Source organism: Uranotaenia lowii, chromosome 2, assembly GCF_029784155.1.
Source record: "Uranotaenia lowii strain MFRU-FL chromosome 2, ASM2978415v1, whole genome shotgun sequence".
In the NCBI taxonomy this organism is placed as follows: domain Eukaryota; kingdom Metazoa; phylum Arthropoda; class Insecta; order Diptera; family Culicidae; genus Uranotaenia; species Uranotaenia lowii.
The window spans coordinates 37162800-37184592 of record NC_073692.1 but is presented as its reverse complement, the minus strand read 5'-3'; the positions used below and the strand labels follow the sequence as shown (position 1 = coordinate 37184592).

The following is a 21793-nucleotide window of genomic DNA, read 5'->3' as shown; positions in this document are numbered from 1 at the left end:
CATCTTTTTAATAAAAATGCTCTTACTGAATAGTTTTTGTTTATTCAGTGTAGGGAATTTCATACTAAGTTGGAAAAACACAATTTTATTTAATCACATTTTTATAATTGCTTGCGAAACGAAGTTCGCACGGGATCAGAATAAAAAAAAATTAATAATAAATGTAAAATAAAACCCTCCGAAAACAGTTTTTTTAGTTATGCTCAAATTTTTAAGTTTTGCCAAGAAAAAAAACTGCTTGTGCATAAATCTAAATATCTCGGACTACATAGCATAAATTTGAAATTTACATTTTTTATAAGGTATGTATTTATTTTCTCATAGTTTTTTTGAAAGCCTTAACTTTCTTGAACTACTTAAAACAAAAAAAAATCATTATTTTATATTAATTGTTTATTGATTCTTGTCTATATGATAGGTAAGACATTCTTTCATGGCCTTTGATAAGTGGAAAAATAGTTTTTGCTTTTTTTTTTGCAATTTCCAAATTTTATAAGCTTTTTTTGCACATATGAACGTTTGGTTTCATGAATAACCTGAAAATACAATTAAATGTTTGAAGAAAACTTCATTAAGGTCTATAGAGATACTTTTCTTTTGGTGAGAGGAAGAATGGCCATGTTGGTTAAAATCTTCTCTAAATAAACAAATTAGACAATTTGAATCTCTTTGGATTCTATCTCCAAATTATTCCGATCTTTTGTACATTTACTTCTTATACATTCTTGCTAATTTGTTATTTCATTTTTTAAAATATTTTAATTTAATGATTAATGGCATTTCGGTGAATTATACATTCTAATAGGAAGAATTTCAAATGAAATTAATGAAAATTATAGACGGATAGATTAGATTAGGAAGCATGAAAGGTGTTGAAAATGAGCCAAGAGCGTGATTTGAGAAAACTTCTTGCCGCACAAGACCATTTGTCCCGTATTCCGATCGGGGTACGAAAAACACGTGCTTCGATCCATCCATGTATCATTGTATAGATCAATGCAAAGTCAGCCTATCGACTTTGCTTCTAGACAATAATACGATGTGGGACAAATGGTCTTGTGCGGCAAGAAGTTTTCTCAAATCACGCTCTTGGCTCATTTTCAACACCTTTCATGCTTCCTAATCTAATCTATCCGTCTATAATTTTCATTAATTTCATTTGAAATTCTTCCTATTAGTATGTATAATTCACCGAAATGCCATTAATCATTAAATTAAAATCATAAACCAGCGGTGATAAACTGTTAACACAAAATCAATTTTTTTAAATATATATATTATTTTTTTTACTTTGTATTTTTTTCATGGACAATTATCTTATTTCAGGAATTTGGCAATAGTATTTTTTTGTTTTTTAATTTTTGTTTTATTGCTTTTTTGACGAGAGCAAGAGAGAGTAACCACGAGTAACATTCAAAGAGAAAGGCTGCTCGCACATTTTGATGCCAGTTTATCAGAGCCGCGTTCACAAGTGAATTAACGCAACAGCAACAACAGCAAAACCAAAACAAATCGAGGGGAAGCATTGAGCAGCCAGAATGTTGCTGTTGACGTTGTTGTTGTTGTTGTTGATAAATAGTGTATCCGATACAAAAAAAAACCAAAACAGGAACAAGGGAAAGGAACCACAATTCGGTATCGGCCTCGCTCGGTTGCAGTTATGTTTCTTTTTTGATTATGCTGTTCGGTGGGGGATTCCATAGAGGAGGTGATGAAATGAAGCTTCTCAGGAGAGTGAGGGAAGTTCCTCGATGAGGGTAACGTAGCTTAGGGACGATGAATGAAACCAGAGGCACGGCCGTTCGTTTATTTTAGAAATCAGATGGTCGAACGAGGGGATCGCAGTTGGCGAGGCGTACGGTACGCGATAAACAGTCAGTATTGGTGTCGTGTTGTGATGTATGGTTTAGTTTCACTGGTGCTGTTCAGTTATGACCGAAATACAAAATCTGCCGGTTGAGGTGAGTATTGTGCTTGTTTAAAGGTTGACCAATTTGAATTCTTACATGAATCTAACCTCAACAGATCATGTGCTGCGTGTTTGACAAGCTTTCGGCCCATGAAAGACGCCCTCTGCATCTGGTGTGTCGAAATTGGTATGAAATGTTGACCACCAAGCACTATCTTCTACAAAGGCGCCTTCGAGTGGATCCCGACAATGTGGACGCTATCGTTGAAGACTGGCTGGCCAAGTTTCCTTGCATTACAATTCGCGACGTTGACGCTAGCCCCAAGTCGCTTATTCGAAAAAACTTTCTAAATTCTTTAAGAAAGATAGTGTTCAAAGCCGACGTCATTCCTCAGATAGAAGAGTTAAGTCTGGAAAGCGTACAAAGTGACCTGCTTATAGAATTATTCGGGGAAACATGTGAAACAACTCGATTTCCAAATCTCACAAGACTCTCCATTGATTGCATAGAATATGGCCACTTATCGAACAATGTTTGGAACTTTCCTGAAAACCTCATTCATCTAACAATACACCTTAGTAGAAAGGAAGAAATTACATTAGTAGAAGCGCTCGCCAAACAGCTGCATGAATTAAAAATCGAATGTACGAATCTTCCAATCTTGCTACAGTGCTGTGACATTCCCGATTTTCATCGCCTGCACACCCTCAAGCTAGCTTCGGACACTTTTTTCCCGGAGCGATTTTCCCCTAGCCAACAGCTAGGGGACAATTTCGTTCGAACTTTGCGCAGGCTACGGTCTCTGGCACTTGTCTTTCGTCACAACGATTTCTTGCATGGATATACGGCCGTGCTGCAGAACTGCCAGAAGCTGAAGGCGTTATCGATTTTTGGAGCGGACTTGAACCTGGAAGCGTGCAATAGGATAGCTGAAATAGCAAATTTGAAGGTAGGCTATTGCATAAAATTCATATCGGGTGTTCAATTTTGTTCCACTTGAATTAAATATCGCTGTTTTAAAGGAAATTTGAATATGCTCATTAAAATATTCCATTTTTCTCTTTAATCGTTAATTTTTTTTTACTCACATTTTCATCGAAATATGGAAACTTTATGTAAGTTTGAACGTCTGAATATTTAAAAATGGATTTATGTCTGTCATTTCCCTATAAACTCGGATGACGGAAACATCTGAATTCATCTGTGTAAAACTTGACAAAGTAAGGTGTCAGATTCCAGCAAAGGATTCTATTATTGTTATTATATGTATGTATGTATGTATGTATGTATGTATGTATGGTAGCCACCTTGGGTGCGCGGTTGTACCGCAGTTGTGGCTAAGGCTTGATCAACAAGTCACCGTAAGTTACCATATATCCAGTTAATAACAGCTGGATGAGACGTTCAAGGGAATGGATTCGTAAGTAGAGTAACTAACGATATCCGAAGGGTTAGGATCGATTGGTCTCGAGATGTTATTGCCGAATATACAAATAACACATTCTTTTATTGTTATTATATCATAGGATATTACACCTTTCAAAAACAAATGATATTTTCAAAAATTATTCAAATTTTTATGTTTTTTATTGGCATTATTTTAAATCAAATTATAACATGATACGTAAGCAACCACTGGAGTTTCGAATTGCAACACAAATGTGTAATTAAGGTCTGATAATTTTAATCTGTCTGGAGGGTCTCAAATTAATCGTACGCAAATAATATGGTTGATTTTGCTTCATATGTTCTGGATTTATGCTAAAAACTGATAGGAGAGCCCCTCCCCCTGTCCTTCCCTTTATCCCCTGCTGAATGGAGGTCGTGATCTTTAATAATCATACCCAATTTATTTTCGTTCCCAAAAATCCTCTTATATCAAATATAGTTCCATTGGTTGATAAGTTTTAAAGCTTTACCACAAAATATATATGTATATGGAACCCCTCCTTTCTTCTCCCCTCTACACTGTAAAGCGTAAGGGTCTATAACAATCGTAGAAACATATCTCGTAACCAAGTACCTTTCCATGCCATTTTTGTTTCCATTTGTTGGCTTCGTTAGCATAAATTGAAAACTTATGCTAACAAAATTGTATTGGGCTCACCTCCCTCCTTCTATGTACCTTCTCACTGAAAGGAGGATGATGTATTAAATAATCATAGACTAATACCAATTCATAATTCAATTTATAATAAAATCATTTGTCGTATCCAAATTTTCTCACATGCAAAATATGGTTCAATTCGCTCGATCAACTCTCCAGTTGTACTGAAAATTGTAAGGGAGACCTCTCCTACCCCTTTTCATCCACCTCTTTGAAGGAGTGAGGGATACCAAGTATTAATGGAAGCATTTCTCGTACCCAAATATTGTTCCATGCTAAATTTGGTTCCATTTGCTGTTGTAGTTCTTGAGTTATGCAGTCAAAATTGTATGGAACTCCCCTCCCTCTTTCTTTTCTCCACGCTGGAAAAAGGAAGGGGTCTCAAACAATCATTAGATCATGTCACGTTTCCAAATACCCTCCCATGCTAAATTTGGTTCCATTTGCTTTATTAGTTTTTCAGTTATGTAAAAAAAATATGAAAGAGGCCCCCTCCCCTTTCTACTGGAAAGAGGGAGTCTCAAATTATCAGTGAAATATTTTTCGTATCCAAATACCTTCCCGTGCCAAATTTGGTTCCAATATTTTGATAAGTCTTCAATTTATATGAAAAATTGTAAGGTGGCTCCCCTGCCCCTTTCCTATCACCCCATTGAGAGGAGGGAGGGGTACCTAATATTCAAAAAAATATTCCTCGTTCCCAAATATCACCCCATGCCAAATTTTATACCATTTGTTTGATGGGTTCTCGAGTTATGCAAAAAATTGTCTTTTTTGAGAGGCCCCTCTCCCCCTTCATGAAAGAGGGAGGGGTCTCAAACCATAATAGGATCCTTCCTGTGCTTTCAATACCCCCACCTGTCAATTTCCGCGCAAATCGGTTCAGTAATTTCCGAGTCTATAGGGAACAGACAGAAATCGTTATCTAATATTATTATTATTATTATAATTTATTTGAGACCTTTTAACCACCCGGGTCATTCGGGTCTATTCTTTTTTGTTTTCACAATTTTTACAATTTGTATTTTCATAGAGCCCTATTACATAAGACGAATCGAGTAACTCGACTCGACTCCAGTCACTGTCAAGTCGAGCAAAATATCGTATTACGGTAGTCGAGTGAAACAGCTGAGTCACGAACTTTCAAGCAGTCGACTCAGTCGAGGTACTCGACTGAAATTCGACTCGACTCGACTTCTGTAATACCAAAATAGCTCACTCGAGTAAAATGACTCGTGACTCGTCTTATGTAATAGGGCCCATAATTGATGAATCAGTCTTGTTTGTTTGAGAAAGGAGATTAATCTGTCTTCATTTTCGGCGGTATTTGAGAGAACTTCGCTGATATCTCCATTGATGAGTAGGCTTGCTCTGGCGTCTTCGTATTTCCGGCAATCAAGAAGTATATGTTCAGTAGATAAAGCAATCCCGCAAACCTCGCAGGTTGCTCTGCATCTTTCTCTGCTAAATAGTCCAGAGTGTGTTAATCGTGTGTGTCCAATTCTGAGTCGACTTAGAGCGCGGGTTTCTTCTCGGTTCGTTCTGTCTTTCCAGGAAAACGTTGTGCTTTTTATTTTACGAAGGAATTTTTCCTGTTCCTCTATCCATTCGTCCTCCCATACATTTCGGATACTCAATTTAGTTTTTCTGGTTGCATCTGCGGCAGGTATTTTCATGTCATTCATTTCTTTAGATCTACCAGCATTAGCGAGTAGGTCGGCTTTTTCATTACCGGAGATTCCGGTGTGTCCAGGGATCCAACAGAAGACCACGTTTTTCTGTCTAGATTCAATTTCAATGGCTTGAATCCAAGGATGTTTCGAGGATCCGTTTTCGATCGCGGTGATGCAGCTGGCTGAATCGGAGAAAATGATTGTTGGTGTGTTGGGTGATGCTATCATTTTTACTGCGTTCAAAACTCCCCACGCTTCGGCTGAAAATATTGAGCATCCGTTTGGCAGTCGTTTGCTTAGTTCGAAAGATTCGGACCATATTCCTGAACCAACTTGATTTCCAGTAACTGACCCATCTGTAAATATTTGTTGGAAATGCTCATATTTCCGAACTACGTGTTCCTTGAAGACTTGGGTTGCTATAGCCGAAGATACGCCAGCTTTAAGAGATTTTTTGAATGTCCAGTCGATTTTCGGGGAACGCAAGTACCAGGGGCGATGACCATGTTGCAGCACTAACTCGATGGGAGTTATAGTCCCTAAGTGGAGAGTTTCTAGCATTTTATTTGTACGATCAATCAAAGGGTGGCCAAAAAAATCATTATCTTCGTGGGTCTTTGTCCTCTGATACAGTTGAATCGCTTTAAAGCTGAGCTGTTCGATGTATGTATGTCGAAATGGTAGAAGGCCTGATTCAGCATATATGGATAAAACTGGACTGGATTTGAATGCACCTGTTATGCTTCGAATGATGGAGTTGTATGCTGGCTCTAAGGTTTTTAAGATTCTCTCACCACCAAGGCTGTACATTCCGACACCATAAAACATTTTTGGTATTGTTAAGCTACGGTGTAGTTTCATCATAGTGCGTCTGTTAGCTCCAGTCACGCGATTTCCGATCATTTCTAAAAGTCTGCTGGTAGTACCCAAAGCTTTTTTACAATCTCTGGCATGCGCCCCAAAGCGGAGGCGTCGATCAATTGTTAAACCAAGGATTTTAGCTGCTTGTACTTCTTCTATTCGTTGTTCATCGATTATAATACTAGGGACATCTATATGTTTATTTTTGCGGCAGACGTGAAGTATTTGGGACTTCGTAGAAGACAGCGTGAAACCCACTTCTTTTGCCCAGCAATTAGTAATTTCAACAGCATGTTGAATTTTCGCTCGTAATTCTTTTTGATCTTTTCCTTTGGCAGCAAGAAGGATATCGTCTGCGTATATTAAAGATTTTACGTTTACTGGAATTCTGCAGATTAAAGAGTTCATGGCTATTAGAAACAAGGTCACTGATATAACAGCGCCTTGGGGTACTCCATTTTCTTGAGTTTTAGATTCCGATTCCTTTCCATTCACCGAAACCACAAAAGTTCGGTTTTTTAAAAAGCATTCAATGTATTTTCCCATCTGTCCTTTCACCCCCCACTTGTGCAAAGTGGACAGGATTAAGTACCTCCATGCTTGGTCGTATGCCTTACTAATATCCAAAAGAGCCATGTCGCAATGAGTACTTTCCTTCAATACTGGGTGGAGTAAAAGTTCTAGGTCCCCGAAGTAGGCATTAGTCCCTTTACCCGATAGGAAGGCGTATTGTTCTTTCTTGAGAAGATTGTTTTTGAAAAGGAAATTAGTTAGTCTTCTGTTCACCATTCTCTCCATCACTTTTCCGACACAATTTAACAAGGTAATGGGTCGGTTGTTATCTGGTATTCTGTGATTTTTACCTGGCTTAGGAATGGGAATAACGATCCCGTGTTTCCATTCAGGTGGTAGCTGCCCGGAATTCCATATACCATTGAATGTTTTAAGGAGGGCCAGTTTTGCAATGTACGGTAGGTGTTTTAAAATTGGGTAACTAATCGTGTCGGATCCAGCAGATTTACCATTACTTCTATCTAAGGCCCATAGGAGCTCTTCGATTCTAAATTCAGTGTTAAACTCAAGATTTTCGCCTCCCTCGAAAGACAACCAATTTCTTTCGGCTTCACGTTTACGTGCTTGGAAATCTTCGGTGTAATTTTCGGTTGCAGAAACTCGGGCGAATTGATTTGCAAAAATATTGGCAACTTCCGAAAGATTCTCGATTATGTTTCCATTGATAAGTAATGAGGGTTGGTGCCGCCTACGTTGACCTCTCAATGTATTGACTCTTCTCCAGATGTCCTGTGTGGGTGTACTTGGGTTAATCCCTTCCACGAACCGTTCCCATGACGATATTTTAGCTTGTCGAATTGCAGATCGTGTGAGGTTTCGGATGGTTTGAAATTCGTTGGGGGTTCGGGGTCGTTGATTGATAGTTTTCTAAGCACTCTTAACTTTTTACGTCGATCTTTTATAAGCGTAGCTACATTTGGATTCCACCAAGGTAGAGATTTTTTACCGACGCGTCCGGATGTTCTTGAAATACTTTCGTGAGCGGCCTTTTTAATAATTTTGAGTAGTTCACCATTGTTAAAATCTGAATCTAGTGATATAGCTTCCTGAATGCTTAACTCAAATTGTGCCCAGTCAGCTTCCTCTAATTTCCAGCGGGTTCGAATGCTTATGGATTGGAATTCTGCGAGTATCGATAACTTTACTGGAAAGTGGTCACTACCTCTACAGTCCTCGTCTACGCTCCAGATAAATGTATTCACCAAACAATTGGATGTTAATGTTAAATCCAGTGGAGCCGTTGATCCAGAAACTGGGTCGAGACGTGTATGTTCCCCAGTATTCAGAAGGGTGAGGTTGTGTTCGGCGATAAACTGTTCAATCATTTCTCCCATAGTATTTGATTTAGAGCTGCCCCATATGGGACTGTGAGCGTTGAAATCTCCCATCAACACGATAGGTGGAGGAAGTGCTTCCATCACAGCCTGGAGGTTGGTGAGTAATTGATAGGGAGAACCGTTAGGCGATAGGTATATTGAAACAAACGTTGCTTTAACATGATGATCTAAAGACGCTGCCACTAGCTGCAATTCGGTCTGTACGTCTAGAAACGAGTGGGGTATGTCGAACCGAATGCCTAGCGCTACCCCCTGCTGGGAGGCACTCGAGGAGCCAGTCTTGAGTTTCCAGAAGTAATCTTTTTTAAGGTTGCATGCAGGGAAGTCGTTGGCACTGCATTTTGTTTCTTGTAGGGCTATGATAACGGGGTTATCGTTCAGGATGAGGTTTTGTAGTTCCGCAAGACGTCCTCTTAGGCCACATATGTTCCAGTGAACAGCCATAACTCGCGGTTTCCGATTGTTGTCGATCTCACGGTTACTGGTGGACGATTGATCCAGCGAACGATGCTGACTGGTCTGTTGAACGATGTTGGGTGGTGCTGATGTTGAGGTGTTGCTAATTGCTATTGTAGCTGGTGGTGGGAAGTGTCTCGTGCTGGTGCCTTCGCCGGGGTCCCAGTTAGGTGACAGTGTCCTCAGACGATGGTTGTTGGTCGATGTACTGAGAGCATTGAATCTGTAAAGGTCAACAGCGTTGGGATCTGTTCGTTTGGAATGAGGATCGGTACTTACGAGTGCCCCCAAGTTACCAGCCTCATGGAGGGTGTAACTTGGGGTGGAAATGGGTTGAAGCGTTTCATGGTGTGATTCTCGTGGATCAGGATTTGTTGGAGCGATTTGTAGCATGTCCGGTGTCAGGCAGTATGTTGAAGGTAGACATTGTGTTCCATTCCGGGTTTTTCTTAGTTTGTTGTTGATTTTCTGGGCAGATGAATGGGGTTGGATGTGTTCAGGTCTTGTGAACGTGGGGTCGTTATTCACGTTCAAGTCGAAATAAACTATTTTCGCTTGAGCTTCTCCCTATGGTTATATTTCCAGCAGTTCCGGGTGTTTCGGGTATTTCATAGTCGGAAGAGTCGCTATTTGATTGAATCATGATTGAGTCGCAGCTTTCCTTATTGCTTGCATCACTGATGAATTTTTTTGGCTCTGTGTCCAGGGGGGAACGGTTACCGCGTTTGCCTTTGCTGATGTTAGAGGTTTGGTCGGTTTTGGGTATGGTAATGTTGGCCGATCTTGTTTTACTCTTAGAGCGCGTGTTAAGAGCGATTTCCGGTGCAGATATGATTGCAGTTTTTTTAGTGGATTGAGAAAGAGGCTTCTTACACATATTTGACTCATTGATTTCAGATCGTAGAGCGTTACACTCTGTAACTCTCCTTTCGTTACGCCCGCTCAGTCACAAGAGATTCCCCAAAATTCCCAGGGTCGGCTCAAGCTTGCCGTAATTAGGATAGTGATAAGAGGAGGTAGAAATCACACTTTAGTTACCGAATTTCTGGATTTATTCGGCACTTCGATCCCTATCGTTCCCTAACGTCCCTAGCTAAGATTTTACATTGAAACTTACGTTTTTAAGTGTATGATGTCAGTGTAGGGGCCCGCCGCTGCCGATGACTTACTAGTATTTCCTCGAGGATCCGATTCGCCGATCGGGAAGATTATGTCCGCTTAGGTTAGCTCGGATTCGCACCTGAATCCTTCGGATGGAATCACCACCATGAGGCCGTCGGGATATTGGTTTTACCTTTGCAGGGTTGCTGTTGTTGTCGGTTGGGCCACCGATGGAGGATTACACACCAGTCTTTGGTCAGTCCGACCGCGAGTCTGCAGGAGCGTATGTTGATAGACGCTCTTTCGGAATATCCGGAAAATGAGGTATGCCACCTCAGCCTTCTTCGGGACCAGACAGTTCACCAAGGCTTATCCTGGTAGAAATTGGCGCTACCCACGGATTAAGCCAAAGGTTTTGGTCAACGATGTCACTCAACACGGATAGACACTTCCGGAAATAGTTGAGGGACGATTTCGATGTTAACTTTTTCAACACTTTTTGGTAACGTTAAGTGTTTCTTCTTTGCTGGTCCGAAACGAAGTGGAAGATCAGCGGAAGTCTCACTTTTTCCAACTCCGTTTTTCCCTTTTTTGATGAACTTTTACCATAGGGCAATATTATACCACTTTGGTGAAGTTCTATGGTGTTTTGTGGAGAGTGTGGTGTTGTTGCTGCTGTATACAAACCTAGCAGTGTACTGTGTTTTCAAATTTGAAAAGAACGTTGTGCCGCAACCTACTCTTTTCTTTTTCTTTAATTGGACTTTGATTTTATTTTATTTGTTTTATTTTTAGTGGATTTTTGAATGCATTTTTAGTTTTTTGGTTGGCTTTTTATTCTTAAAACTACCCTATTTATCTTACTCGGTAGAAGTGTGATTTCACCTTATATTTAAAAATAATAATTTTAAGAAAATTGAGGAATTTCAAATAAACGAGTGATCGTTCAAATATGGACGGTTACACTACCCCACGGCGAAGGAGAAAAAAATTGTGGAAGCAATTTTTTTCATAGGGAGACTTTCAAATTTCCACCGTAGTACCGCACCTGTACCACTCTATTAGAAACCTCCAATCAATCTTCAAACAACACTTCACTTCAAGTTTAGCAAAGCCAGTTATTTTTTTGTGGCTAGATATTAATTAAACTAATTCAAATAAATAAACGAAGAAGAACAACTATATACAGCTCTAAGACAAAAAGAAACTGTACGTAACTGCACATAAATAAATAATGAGACTCGATAATCATATAGTAAACAAATGAAGAAATATTTGAAAAACGTAAATAAATAACAAAAGAATAATGTTTTTTTTCACCATTGATCAGATGGTTGAAAATTTCAAAACGAAAATCTAAAGAAAAATCGCGCGAGGTGCATTTAAGTATTGAAGGGTATACTCCATTTTGTTTTTGCTTCCAATATTTTTTTTTTTTATTAGAAGAGATTTTGTTTTTTTTTTCAGAAACATCATAAATATCGATTCGATCTTCAAATAAACCCAATTACTTCGAGGGAAATAAGACAGTATCATTTTTTTTAAAGTTGGCCAAATGATCATTAATGTTCATTTATTGTCATTATTTTTCAATTCATTCGGCATCATAAAGCAAGCAAATCAAATAAACACCGGTTTCAGCTAAGTGACGTCATTTTATATATTTTTCATATTCAAAGATGGAACAAAGAACAAAACTGCTCGAATTTTTGTTTAACCGCGTTCATAATACAAAATGTGTTTTTAACTATATTATGTTCAGCAAAATGATGAATAAGAAGAACAAAAGCATTGTTTTGTATGGAAAATAATAAATGTGTAAATATGTTTTCTTTTTCAAAGGTACCTTTAGTAAACTGCAATCTATCTGCACATGCACGTCTGCATTGCTTGCACATCTCGATCAAGAGGAAACTGCTCGAATACGAAGAGATAATTGGTATTGAGAAACGGTTTTGAACAATGCCAAAACTCTGTCGGAGTTTCACATTTAGATCAACGATGCACTTTTCGATCCCTTTTCGAAATTGAACTAAGCCCGGAGGTCTCCTGCAGAAAACACTCCCAGACTTTTCCCTTTTTCGTCTCCCACCTCGTACGCACATGTCCCTTTTTTCGCGATTATAACACACGGCTCGTACACTTCACCCAACTTGGCATTGAAATTTCCCGCAGCAGACGATTGTTTGAACGTTCGTTTAAACACTCGCTGGCCAACTGAGAAGGTTGGAGCATATCGCTTATGACGCAGGTCATACCTACGCTTAGTACTCTCGTGAGCTTTCTGTAAGAATTCGGTAACCCTATCGTATACTTTCCGGTTTACTACACGCATTCTAGTAATTCTCTCTTCTTCTGAAAGAGTATCTCGATCTTGGAAACGATGTTCACTACCTGCTGTTAGTATCTCATGACCGAATATCACATAATAGGGAGTATATTTAGTAGTTGTGTGAACAGTATTGTTCAACACAAACTCTACTTCGGAGATTCGAGAATCCCACACTCGCTGGTTTTCCCTAACGTAACTCCTAATCATCGCGTTTATTGTGCGATTCAGTCGCTCTGTTGGGTTCGCTTGTGAACGATGTCTGGCACTTGCCCAGTGTTTTACCTCGTACTTAGCGAGGAACTGTTGGAATTCCTTCGATTGGAAAATGGAGGCGTTGTCCGATATCAGAAATTGGGGAACCGAAAGACGTCGAAACCAAAACTGTTCCAGAAGCTCACAAACGCTACTCGAAGAAATTTTTCGTACAGGAATCAAGTGACAATATTTGGAAAATACATCCATTAAAACCAATAAATGTGCATTGCCTTTGGAACTTCTTGGTAGTGATTGAATGTAGTCGATTGTGAGTATCTGAAACGGTTTTGTTGTGACTCTTTGGTTTCCCATTTCTGGAACGACAGATATGGTGGAATGTTTGATTCTTTTACAGGTTTCACAGTTCAAAACGTGCTTTTTAATGTCAGACGCCATGCGAGGCCAGTAGAAGCGCTTTTTGATATTTTCTACGGTTTTTTCGTACCCCACATGAAACGAGTTATCGTGTTCTTGTGCAAGGATTTCCATTCGCTTTTCCGTTGGCACGCATAACTTCCATTCAAAAGCATAGTCGAGAACGTCGGACTGGGCCGATACAAATTTATATAAAAGATTGTTATCGATCTTAAAGTCAGGAAATTTTTCCGGGTTTTCTTTCACCGAGGCAAACAATTTCGAATGCCAGTCCTGATTTTCGACAAGTTCCGAGACTTCCATAGACCTGGACAAAGCGTCCGGAACTATGTTATCCTTTCCTTTTCTGTGTTTGATGAGCATGTCATACTGTTGCAGTTGTATGCTCCATCGAGATAATCGGGATGAGGTTCGCCATTTAGATCTCATTATAAAGGTAAGAGCGGAAGAGTCAGTCACTAAGGTGAATCGAGTCCCTTCGATGTAACATCTGAACTTATCGATACACCTCAGTGCTGCTAATCCCTCTTTCTCGGCGGCATGATAATGAAGCTCTGCACCTTTGAGCTTCTCAGAGTGATAGGCTATAACCTTTTCATCCCCATTATGCACTTGGGTCAATACTCCTGCAACAGCATGATCGCTGGCATCTGTCTGTACCGTAAATGGCAAACTATAGTCGGGATTTGCCATCACTGGTGCGCTGATAAGCCTTTCTTTTATGCGCCGAAATGCCTGATCCGCTTCAGCCGACCACTCTACCTTCTTAGGGCGGTTCCTAAGAAGGTCCGTTAGTGGTGCGGTAAGTGCACTAAATTGAGCAATAAATCGCCGGTAATAATTGCACATACCGATAAATCTTCTTAATGCACGAACAGATTTGGGTACCTCATAAGTCACGATCGCATTAATACGATCTGGGTTAGGTCTCAAACCGTCTGTTGATAGGATATACCCTAAGTAGGGCAATTCAGGTACACAAAATCTAGACTTTTCTAAGTTTATTCTAAGATTGGCCCTTTTGAGTCTTTTTGCTAGCTCTCGTAACATATTTGCATGCTCTTCGAACGTTCGACACACGACAACTATGTCGTCCAAATATACAAATATGTGGGGCTCGAGCTCCCCGAACCCTAGCGTGATGTCCATGAGCTTAGAGAGACTAGAAGGACTGTTTGAAAGACCGAAAGGAAGGCAAGTGTATTGATACAGTCCTCTCCCAGGGACGGAAAAAGCTGTATACTGACGTGATTTGGGGTTGAGTGGGATCTGTAAAAAAGCTTGGCTGAGATCGACCGTTGAGATGTAGCGAAATGAGCCGAGACGACTGAGGATCCGGTCTTGATGGGGAAGCGGGTACGCGTCGCGTTTAGTTCGTTCGTTGAGCTTCCTCGCATCAAGACACAGACGAATAGCATCTACGTCTCGTTTTGCCACAGGAACAACTGGCAGTGCCCACGAAGATTGTGAGCGCTCAACAATGCCATCGCGAATCATATCGTCTAACGCTGTGTTTATTTTTCGCTGCGTGTCTGGACTCCACGGGTATGGATTCTTGCGGATTGGAGGCAGACTTTGAAACTCATCGGCTATCTCTATTGTATGGGTGAGCAGGCTAGTGCGACCTATATCACCAGGTTTTGGAGTTAAGAATAGATTTTTAATGTCTTCCAGTTCGGACAGTTCTTCGGGACTCAATTTGAGCTCTACATCCATCGGCTCGACCGAGTCATCCATTGTTTCGATGAATGTTTCGCGAAGCGATGGGTAGATCCCAAATTGATCCCAGAAGGACATGCCGAGATAACACTGTCTGTTAAGTGACGGTGCAACAACGAAACTTACGAGTTTAGTTGTTCCGTTGAAATAAACGGGTATTTCAACTTCTCCTAATACCTGAACTGGGCTACCTCCTGCTGTAATTAAAGTCAAATCAGTAGATGACAAGTTGATGTTAAGATTGGAAATTATTTTATGGGCGCCTTTTCCTAGAATGTTTTTATTTGAACCGCTGTCTAATAAGGCAATGAGCTTGATCCCGAGCAACTCGATTTTCACATAAGGTCTGTTGTCATAACGCTGTGGGTGGAGAAAAATTGTATTAACCTCCTGCTCACGTTGTGGATGGCAACAGACTTCATGGTAACCAAGTTGGCTTAGGATAGCTGTTGTGTGTTCGATTTCTGATTGAGGACTTTCGAGAAGTGACACTTGACCACCCCGCCTCATTGGGTAGTCTTGGTCACGTTTTTTGTTGGACAATAGGGACAATCTGTTCCGAAAAAGCCGGGAAAACCACATGCTTCGCAAAACGTCAATCGTTTTTCCTTACACTGATTGTGATTGTGACCGTAATTATGACAATTCAGACAAGTACCTTCCTTCGGTGGGAGGTAACTTTTCACGATTCGTTCCAGAGGAGTCAAAACTCGACTGGGCCCTGGCTTCGGGTTATCAGATTTCCCAATATGGTCTGATCTGTTATCAGGTTGGATGGTTTTAGTAAACTGAGGTTTGTGTTTCGGCTGATGGTCGTTGGAGCTGTTCCTCGGATTTGGGTACCGTTCTGAGTTCCTGAACTCTCTTTGAGATTTCTCCCCTGATTTCCACTGTCTATTGTTAGTGGACCTACTATTAGAGACGATTTCGTTAACCTGCCGATCGGAGACTCGATCGCGTTCCGGCCTCACATACCACTGCCAGTTGATGGAATCAAAGCTCTTCCCGAATTCCCTCATACTGTTTACTGTAGTGATATTTGCGGATAGCATGGCGCTCTTGTACTCCGAGCGGAGGTTACGGAATAGAATCTGGAACTTTTTGTGCTCGTCGAGCTGGATAGACATATTTCGGAATATGCGAGACATTTCCAAGTAGTAATCTTGGAAACGCTCTTTTGAGCCTTGTTTACGTAAGTGTGCCTGTCTCTCATATTGGTAGTCAAGATCAGCTGGTAAAAATTCCCTCTTGAGTTCTGAAACAACTGCTGACCAGGATTGCAACTCGTTATGGGCATTGACCTCCATATACCAGGTACGAGCTTTGCCTGTGAAAAAGTGATACGCGGAAAAATAAAGTTCGTTATCGGAAAATCCCTCAGATCGAGCGGTAAACTCTACCTCTCTAAGGAATTCGTTAAGACGTCGGCCATTGTCATTACCGTCGTATTTAATATTCCATTTATGAATCGGATATCTTTTTCCCGAGGGTTCGCGAATCTGTGAATTGTGGCTTAAATAATCATCTACTTTAGCGGATTTCACCACATCTATATTCTGGTTAGTACTCTTTTGATTTTTCGAATCATCCCGGTTAAGTGTATTCAAATTATTCGAAGCATATTCTTTTTCTAACCAACCTAAAATTTCTTTATAATTGGACTTAGGCCCAGTTGGGCTAGATAAACTAGACTCCTGTATCGATTCTGTGGGGTTTTTACGATTTTGTGTGGAAATTTGTTTTTCATTATTTAAAGCGACAATTGGTTTTTGAACACGATCTGCTTCGAGACGTTCCATACGCGATAATACATTTTCGAGCAGTGCTTTTAGTTTCGAATTCTCTGTACGTAATCGGTGCATTTCTTGATCAACAGACGGATCAAAGGAACCACCAACTGCTCCGCCCACTTCTTCTTCTTCCTCGCAGTGAGATGGAGTTTGTTCTACATGATCTTCTTCTCGCTCATCATTATTTTCTTCTAGGATTTCTGAACAATTTGTGGGATTTTGAGTATCAATGGGTTCGTTTTGATTAATTGAATTCGAAGATTCATTACGCATGCGGATTAAAGTGTCATTTATGCTGTCGTTCTCGGCTCTTCGAACTGCCGGAAAAGGTGAAACTAATGAAAAATAATTGTTTAACAGTTTAACGCAAAGACTTGCTGTTTCGGAAATATTAGACAGCTCGAATTCATCTCCCGTATGCGGTTTCAATCTCAAAACTCGAAAAAGATAATGCAGAAGACGCGATTTGTATTTCTGATCAGGAACTTTTTTGTTCCGTCCCGGTTCTAGAAAATTTGTGATTTCTGTGATTTTCGAGTCGCACAATTGCAACTCTTCTTGAACTGAGTTCCAACACGCTACATATTCGATATCGGATTGACCGTCTATTTTTTCTTGTTTTAATGCATTTCTGCAGTTTCGCTCTTGCGAAGATCGAGAGTCACCTACAAAAGCGATGCGGCGAATGATCAACTCGTGGATCAATTCATCGTCGCTGAGATGTGCTACATTCATAGTGAAATACTGTGGGATGATGTTTTCCATTGTGGATTTTTTTTTATGGACGGTAAAAAGATGCTTTTGAAAACTGAATCTAATAATTTGGAAAATAAATAATTTGCTGATTTAATTTAGAAAAATTTGATTTGCTTGTTGATTATATTGATCTTGATCTATTTTTTGTTGATTTTTGCACCATATAATCGAACGCGAGATCGAATCGTTGAACTATAATAGAAGTTTTTCTTCGAAGGTGAGGTTAACTTTTACCTCGTGTTTTTACATTTAACACAAAAAACTTTCCATTACATGAAGTTCACGTCAAGATTTTTGGTAACTAAACATGGATTTCTCAGAAACACCGATGAAAACGATGGTCTTAATCGTTCTCCCCCCTCAGTTATCTTAAAAACAGGGAAGCTGTTTTTCACGTTAGTCGCCAAAATGTAACTCTCCTTTCGTTACGCCCGCTCAGTCACAAGAGATTCCCCAAAATTCCCAGGGTCGGCTCAAGCTTGCCGTAATTAGGATAGTGATAAGAGGAGGTAGAAATCACACTTTAGTTACCGAATTTCTGGATTTATTCGGCACTTCGATCCCTATCGTTCCCTAACGTCCCTAGCTAAGATTTTACATTGAAACTTACGTTTTTAAGTGTATGATGTCAGTGTAGGGGCCCGCCGCTGCCGATGACTTACTAGTATTTCCTCGAGGATCCGATTCGCCGATCGGGAAGATTATGTCCGCTTAGGTTAGCTCGGATTCGCACCTGAATCCTTCGGATGGAATCACCACCATGAGGCCGTCGGGATATTGGTTTTACCTTTGCAGGGTTGCTGTTGTTGTCGGTTGGGCCACCGATGGAGGATTACACACCAGTCTTTGGTCAGTCCGACCGCGAGTCTGCAGGAGCGTATGTTGATAGACGCTCTTTCGGAATATCCGGAAAATGAGGTATGCCACCTCAGCCTTCTTCGGGACCAGACAGTTCACCAAGGCTTATCCTGGTAGAAATTGGCGCTACCCACGGATTAAGCCAAAGGTTTTGGTCAACGATGTCACTCAACACGGATAGACACTTCCGGAAATAGTTGAGGGACGATTTCGATGTTAACTTTTTCAACACTTTTTGGTAACGTTAAGTGTTTCTTCTTTGCTGGTCCGAAACGAAGTGGAAGATCAGCGGAAGTCTCACTTTTTCCAACTCCGTTTTTCCCTTTTTTGATGAACTTTTACCATAGGGCAATATTATACCACTTTGGTGAAGTTCTATGGTGTTTTGTGGAGAGTGTGGTGTTGTTGCTGCTGTATACAAACCTAGCAGTGTACTGTGTTTTCAAATTTGAAAAGAACGTTGTGCCGCAACCTACTCTTTTCTTTTTCTTTAATTGGACTTTGATTTTATTTTATTTGTTTTATTTTTAGTGGATTTTTGAATGCATTTTTAGTTTTTTGGTTGGCTTTTTATTCTTAAAACTACCCTATTTATCTTACTCGGTAGAAGTGTGATTTCACCTTATATTTAAAAATAATAATTTTAAGAAAATTGAGGAATTTCAAATAAACGAGTGATCGTTCAAATATGGACGGTTACAACTCATTGCACTTACGTTCATACATCTGTTTAAGTTGGTCGAACTTGGCTTCAAGATTGTCAAATACGGTTTGCAATTGAGTTAGTTTTTCAATCTTTTTTGTCAATTCTGCGATTTCTGCGTCCTTACGAGCAATATTAGCCACGGCCGCTCCGACCACTGTAGTAGCATAGGATGGTTTGTTGGACATCTTCTATATATATAAAAAGCAATTTCTGTATGTTTGTTTGTTTGTTTGTCCTCTATAGACTCTGTCGTCTTAAGAGCTAGAGGTCTGAAATTTGGCATGGATGCTCATTAGGACCAGGAATGATGAAAAATGTTTTTAGATTTTCGGATGACCTCTTCTGAAGGGGGTCGTCCATAGAAGACAAATATTGTTTTCGCGATATTGACGTTACTTTTCGTCGGATCGTGTTGAAAATTTGCACATGAGTGTTTTGAAAAACGAGAAATCGATTGTAGATGTCAAATTTTGTGTAAGCGGTCGGCCAAAGGGGTCGTCCATATTAACTTTTCGCTATTTTTGCGATATTGACGTTATTATACATCGTATTCAGATGAAAATTGGTACACGATAGTTTTGAGTGACGTGCAATCGATTTGAGGTATCCAATTTAGTGTAAGGGGCTGGCAAAAGGGGTCGTCCATATTAAGTTTTCAGTATTTTAGCGATATTGACGTTTTTATACATCGGATTAGGATGGAAATTTGCACAAAGGAGTTATTAGGGACAAACAATTGATTTCACTTATCCAAACTAAAATCAAGGGTCGGCCAAAGGGGTCGTCCATATTTACTATTCACTGTTGATACGATATTGTAGTTATTAAACATAGGATTCAGACGAAAATTGGTACACGGGAGTTTTGAGAGACGAGTAACAGTTTTTCAGGTATGAAATTCTGTGTAAGGGGCCGGCAAAGGGGGTCGTCCATATTAACCTTTCAATAAACCTATATCGTCGCTATTATATATCGGATTGGGATGAAAAATTACACAAGATAGTTTTCAGGGACGGGCAATCGATTTCAGATGTCAAATATTTTGCCAGGGGTCGATAAAGGGGTCGTCCATATAGATTTCTTTTTCACTGTTTTTAGCTATTTGGCGTTATTATACAATGGATTGCTTTGAAAATTGGCACACGTGAGTTTTGAGGGAAGGAAAATCGATTTCAGATATCAAAAATTGTATAAGAGGCCACCGAAAGGGTTTTTATATTTTTGGCAATAACTGCGTTGTTATGCAACGATTGAGTCGAAATTTATACACAAGGTTTTTTGGCACATTCAATTGATTCCTGATTTCAAATTTAGTAGCAGACAACAGACAAAGTGATCGTCCAATATGATGTCCAATGATTACTTAACAATCAATTCAAAAGTGCATCTGAAAAATGCTTGGCAATTGACTTTTAAACAAGTTGAAAGTGAAACGGAGTTCGTATGGGATCAGCTAGTACTTGAATAAATTCGCTTTCGTGCTTCAGACCAGGTTAAGGATTCGTCTGTTTTCAAGCGGATGATGACTTCCTCTTCCCGGAACTTGGGGCATTTTCTGCTGATTGCAGAGTGATCGCTTAGAGCCTCTGGGCAGTGTGGGCAGTTGAACGGGAGTTGGCATGGGTTATCGAGATCAATAGGGTGGTCTTTAGCACAACGGAAACATTTGGCTTTGTTCGTGCATCTCTTTTTTGTATGTCTATATTCGAGACAGTTTTTGCACACCATCGGAGATTCGTAGTATGTACGAACTGGAACTCTTGTCCAACCAAAATACACTTCTGTCGGTAATCGTGTGCCCGAAAAAGAAAGGACGATCAGTGGAGTGTTGACGACATTGCCGTTTTCTCTGCGTGTGATTCTACGAACAGCTAAGACGCCCTGAGGTTGAAGTTCGTTTAAAAGTTCATCAGGTGATAGGTCTGTTGTTTCCGCCTGATAACACATTCCCTGAACCTTGTTCAGAGTCGGGTGGTCGACCACCTAGACAACGGTGTTAAGATCCAAACGGGTTATTGTTTTCAAGAGCTCGAACAATTCCACGTTGTACGTGGAAATGGAAAAGCTCTTTCCGCCGTTTTCCATGTTGAGTTGAAGTTCTTTTCTGAGTGATCCCTTTTTTAGTTGGTTTTCGATCGCGCTGGCTACGAAGAATGGATTTTTGGGTAGATCAGCAGGGTCAACTCCTGGTCTGCGTATTTGAAGCCATCGTTTCTTCCCATCAAAATCTGATGTCCGCATGTAGTGGGGAATAGGTGAACTATCCACTTCTGGAACGTTCCCCCCACCCCCGGGGGGTGCATCTGTCATGGTCCACCAGGACCAATGTTTTGGTTGATACTATCGCAGAGAGTTTATGATAACTGATATGTGATTTAATCACAAACAGATGAGCGCGTGTGTACGTTTGTTAGGTTAACCAAAACAAAAGAAAATTCTAATCCGAAACATTCGATAAAAATAGTTTAACGCTTTTGTTTCTCCTTTTTTTCTATCGCAGAAACGCCACGGCGGCTTTATCCCCGGATATAATCCACTTTGAGTAGATAAAACTCCCTTTAAACGTTCAGAAACCGATTATTTTCCACGACAAGATAGCCGCACATTAGCTTCCAATGAAGGTTACTTTTTGACTGAAATTGTTATCTATGTATATAGATAACAATAAACCTTTTTTTTAAACATACAAAAATAATTGAAATAAATGTTTGGACTCGTCTAACGATGTATTCAACTAAAAACAAGTAAATTTATAAGGAAAAAAATGATTATGAATGAAAATAATTATTGGTCAAAAATTAATCTCGTTATCGATTTGAATTTCCAGAAATCAAACAACATCCGCTGATGAAGAGAATTCCCTTCTCTGAACAAATCTATTGCGCATTGTGTTGAGGAAACATCTGAGAGCTAATACAGTTTATTCTTGGTACGTTCACGAGAAAAGGCGCTGCTCTCCGAACCAAGAGGTGCCAGAGGTTTTC

General features: G+C 40.0%; 1 protein-coding gene across 1 annotated transcript in view; it reads left to right on the top strand.

Annotated features, from left to right (window-relative positions):
• Positions 1–1596: 1596 nt before the first annotated feature.
• Positions 1597–21793, top strand: part of LOC129745798 (uncharacterized) — a 33843-nt gene continuing 13646 nt past the window's right edge. Inside the window, exons 1-2 of the mRNA XM_055739150.1 lie at positions 1597–1961; positions 2026–2859. Of these exons, the coding sequence (XP_055595125.1) occupies positions 1932–1961; positions 2026–2859 (864 nt within the window). The 5' untranslated portion in view covers positions 1597–1931. The remainder of the gene's footprint in view (positions 1962–2025; positions 2860–21793) is intronic.